This window comes from Meleagris gallopavo, chromosome 4 (assembly GCF_000146605.3).
Source record: "Meleagris gallopavo isolate NT-WF06-2002-E0010 breed Aviagen turkey brand Nicholas breeding stock chromosome 4, Turkey_5.1, whole genome shotgun sequence".
NCBI classification, from domain to species: domain Eukaryota; kingdom Metazoa; phylum Chordata; class Aves; order Galliformes; family Phasianidae; genus Meleagris; species Meleagris gallopavo.
Genome location: NC_015014.2, coordinates 12,266,194 through 12,270,444, shown reverse-complemented (window position 1 = coordinate 12,270,444; position 4,251 = coordinate 12,266,194). Strand labels below are relative to the sequence as shown.

At 34.9% G+C, this 4,251-nt stretch overlaps 1 protein-coding gene across 1 annotated transcript in view; it reads left to right on the top strand.

The window, feature by feature from the left end:
- Window positions 1–4,251, top strand: part of IQCM (IQ motif containing M) — a 77,145-nt gene that overhangs the window by 40,718 nt on the left and 32,176 nt on the right. The window contains exons 6-7 of the mRNA XM_031553253.1: window positions 469–562; window positions 4,102–4,166. Of these exons, the coding sequence (XP_031409113.1) occupies window positions 469–562; window positions 4,102–4,166 (159 nt within the window). The remainder of the gene's footprint in view (window positions 1–468; window positions 563–4,101; window positions 4,167–4,251) is intronic.

Sequence of the window (4,251 nt, the reverse complement as noted above, 5' to 3'; positions counted from 1 at the left end):
TAAGGAAAATTTCTGGAGGGAGAATACAACTGAGGGAAAAAGAAACAATACTTGTATAATGTACATATTTGAAGTCTATTGAATGTTTTTGCTGTCTTTGACTCTTTTAAAACAAATGCTATATGTATACATTCCTAACCAGATCTTTTTTAAAGCAGTTTTTCTCCTTAAAAGTGTTTTCGTTTTCACCATGCTTGTGAATATAAAACAGAGCTGTGTTGAGTGTGTGGTCCACTTCCATAATGGTTTGGAGTCCAAAATTAATTGCAGAACGACATTGGAAAGAATGTCTGTTTGCAGGATGTGCATATGTTTGTAGTTTCCCTGAGAAGTTTCTCATACTCTTTCTTGTAAAACAAAATAAAAACCAGAATGATTTGTTTTTTCTTCTCTAGGGCTTTCTATGCTCGTACGTATGTGAATGAATATATTTAAAAATTGTTAATAAATTGCTTACCTTTTTCATAGAGAAAATAAGTGTTGCTGAGTTGTTGTCTGGGATTGACTCGCTGTGTAGAGCTCAGAAGAATGTGGAAAAAAAGGAGAAATTTTCCTATTTCAGGTAAGATCTGGTAGAACTGACTGAACTATTGTGTTCATTCTGAAAAACAAATGAAGTTTACCCTGTCTTTTTACGAATTATATGTTACAGTAAATTTCATACTGTAAATTCTTTGAGAAATGGTAGAGTTCTGTAAGACCTAGGAAAAATGTTCGGTAGTTCGATTGCTTTGTTTGTTTTTATGAAGCTCAGTGGTGCTTCTTGAATATGTAATCAATTCCAAGATCTCACTGAAAATGCATGATAAGCTTTTTCCGATGATACACTTCTAAAACTCCAGTTGCAAGAGTAAGAGATGCTGAAAAAAATTTGTATTTTTATATTTACTTGTTAAAATGGTTTTCTTTCTTCATGGATTTTATTAATCAAAATCATATTTAAATCTTGCACACTGGGATGAGGCCACATAACAAAATACTACTGAAATATACTTAAACTTTATTAGCATACTGACTTTGCTTTTTCCTTTTTAAAATGTCAGTTAAGTGGAATGGTGATCATTTCCAGTGTCTGAAGACCTGGCTCTGTTCTGCCCTCAGAAATGAACTTTTTTCTTCATTCTGTTCTAATCAATTGTCATGGCATCATCATTTCATGGCACATTTTTCCCTTGTGGCAGCACCACCTCATGAACATGCATAGGCATGGGCTGCACAGTAGTAACTGCACTGATAAGTATTTGCTTACAGCTGCAGCCCCTGTGCCCTGCATGAACACGTGCCCACTCACTAATATGCATAATAGAACACGCTATTTATTTGCACTTATGGCAGATACTTTGTAAGCTGAATCTTCTCAAAAGTTGCTTTATGCTTTTGATAATTTTAAAGATTTCTCAAACATCCTTTTTATCATTTCAAACACCTTTCTAATATTAATGCCTCAAATTTGTGGACAATACCTTCCTTTTGTCATCTGAATTCTAGCACTTTAAGGAATGTTCTTAGTGAAACATTTTCAGTTTCAATTTGAGATTGATATATTGGTGGGAGAATATAAAGATCTAACCGTGCAATCTTAGAAACTTAGCATTTTGTCTGTTTAGCAGTGCAATTATGTTTGCCTTGGAATGAGCGCAGTGGAAATGGCTGCCCATAGAAAATGCTTCAGCTGTATCAGTGGGCTTTGACTGCTTCTTTCCACAAATGCTCAAAGGGAGAGAGAATTACAGCTTTTGAAAGACTTTTCTTTTGCTCTTGCTTCTACCCTACATGAGCAAGCCTTAATATAGTTACTGAAATGCTTATCTGATGATTTTGCAGAGTTTCCACTTTTTGCTATTCCTTTGCTCCCCATCACCTCTTGCGTGCACCTAGATAGGAAGGAGAAATAGTCACAGTGTGTGGGGGAGACTGGCAAAAACAAACAAAAGAAGGCCACTGAAAAGCAGAAAAAGAAGTGGGAGAATTTTCATGAGAAAATGGATATCACATTGAGGTTGACTGTTAAGTTTTTGGACTTGCATTTTTGACTACTTCTTGTATAGCTGTATATTGTGAAAACATATGGCAGACAATGACACTTTACTGGAAATTCTTGTGTATGCCTGTTACATTGTTCCATACTTGTGGCTGCATTTACATTTGCTAATGTATTTTCTAAGTGATGATGGTAATATTAATTAGCTACTTTTAAGGCACGCACAGCAGTTATATTTATTGAAGTGCACAGAACTGGCTGAAAATAAAATTGGTACTGCCCCATAATCATCTGTAGTACATGAACTCTTAACTGAAAATCAATGGATAATTCTATGCAGACTTTGTCTTTTGCCTTCTCTAACACAAGGCTCTTAAGATTCTTCAGTATAGTAGTAAAGCTCAATGAGTCTCCCAAAGTCCTTCTGAATTTACTTATAGTTCCAGTGGTGACACTCCCAAGAAAATTAATTTATATCTGTACTTCTGATTTCATCTGGTATTGCTTTCAGCATACTATCTTTTCAGCCTGATTATCTCAGGTAACCACGTTTGTGGTTATTTGATCAGCCTCCTGATCATTCCTGGAGAGTATTATAAAAGAAAATGAGTGTTATATGATATATGATGTGGAAAGTTTATATTTTATGTAAGTTTATATATTTTTGGAAAGTTTAACATTATCTCAGTAATAAGACAAAAGTAGGCACTATGCTTCTGGTTGAAGCAGTGTTTTTGGTGGCTGTCAGAAGGGAATGGGATTAAAAAAAAGCTAAACACCTTTAACATCAATGAAGTCTTTAAGTCTTGAGAGGTAGATTTTTATGTATATTGTTCATAATATCAAGGCATAGGATGCGTGACTTTGGCTGTACATTTAAAAAAATAAAGTTTATATGATAACGTACTTAAATGCCAAATCCATTTGCATACATGAGTTATGATAATGATTTCTTTTCCATGAATATTCTATTCATCTTTCACTAGTATCTGGATCTGTGGTTGCACAATGGGTGTGGAAAAGCTATACTGAAGTTTTAAAAGCATTCAGTGTTACTACTGACTATGACAGTTCTTGATAACTTCATCTGCAAGCCAAGAGCTGAAACTGAGATGTTTATCCCATCGAAGCTCCTGGGGCTGCTTGTTATTTGAGTTCAGAACAGTTGTTCACTGGTCTGAGAATGCTTTCTGTGCCCAGCATTATGCAAAACTAACCACCGTTAAGCAGCTAGGTTAAAACATTTTAGATAACTGTATTCACATTAATGTGACTTGTCTATATTTAATGGAGCTCAAAAGCCCGATCTCCCTAACTGAACAAAAATTCAGCAAGTGGGTGAATGGCTTTCATGAACATGAAGTAGTTCTCATGAACACATATTAGTTCTCAGTAACTGATTTTTCTGATAGAATGTACTTACTATCTTTGAAATTATTGTCTACAACTACATACAACATTGTTTTGATGGTAAGATGAATGAAACATCTGGAACTGCTGTAATTATTCTGTAGAGCAGCCCTTGAGCAGATGAGCAGACAGATCGGCATGATTATGAAGAAACAAAGTCCAGAGAAGTCTGCTCCCACTCATCCAAAAATGAATGGAGCTTCCCAGAAGTACTTTTCCTTGTCTCACTGATGCCTACTGTTAATGTATCAGCTTATCTGTAGGCAGTGCTACCAATATAGACAAATTTTGTATTTTCCAGTGCTACTGTAGGAAATATGTTTACTTTCATTCTTTGACTTCCATACTTGCAATCCCAATGAGTGCCAGCTAATTAAAGTCACAATGACAGAAGTCGATCTGTGAAGAACTAGAATAAAACTGTCAATTTATTTTCTATTATTATTAAGCAGTTTTTAGATTGCAATGACTTATAAGTATATCTGAAAAGAGCAGCTAGTTTAGAAATTAGTCTCTCCAGTTAGCAGGTACTCAACCCAAAAGTTACTGCTCATTCAAATGATTCACTTAGACTTCTATTTTAAGTGTTTCAAAACATATTTCAAAGTAATATATCGCACAGTATGATAGTTTATCTTACAATAAAATCTTATAGAAATACAGATGATTCAGTTTTGCTTTTTTTTTTTCAACTATTTTTTCTAAAGCAGATCCCTGGATTTACCTAGTTCTCCTGGCCCAAGTGATACTCCTGGGCTTCAGATCACGCACAAAGGTAAAAAGGAGTAATTTGACCAGTCTAACGTCCTTCAAACCTGAAAATGTTTAAAACGTTGATGATAGACCAGTGTGCCTTAAAA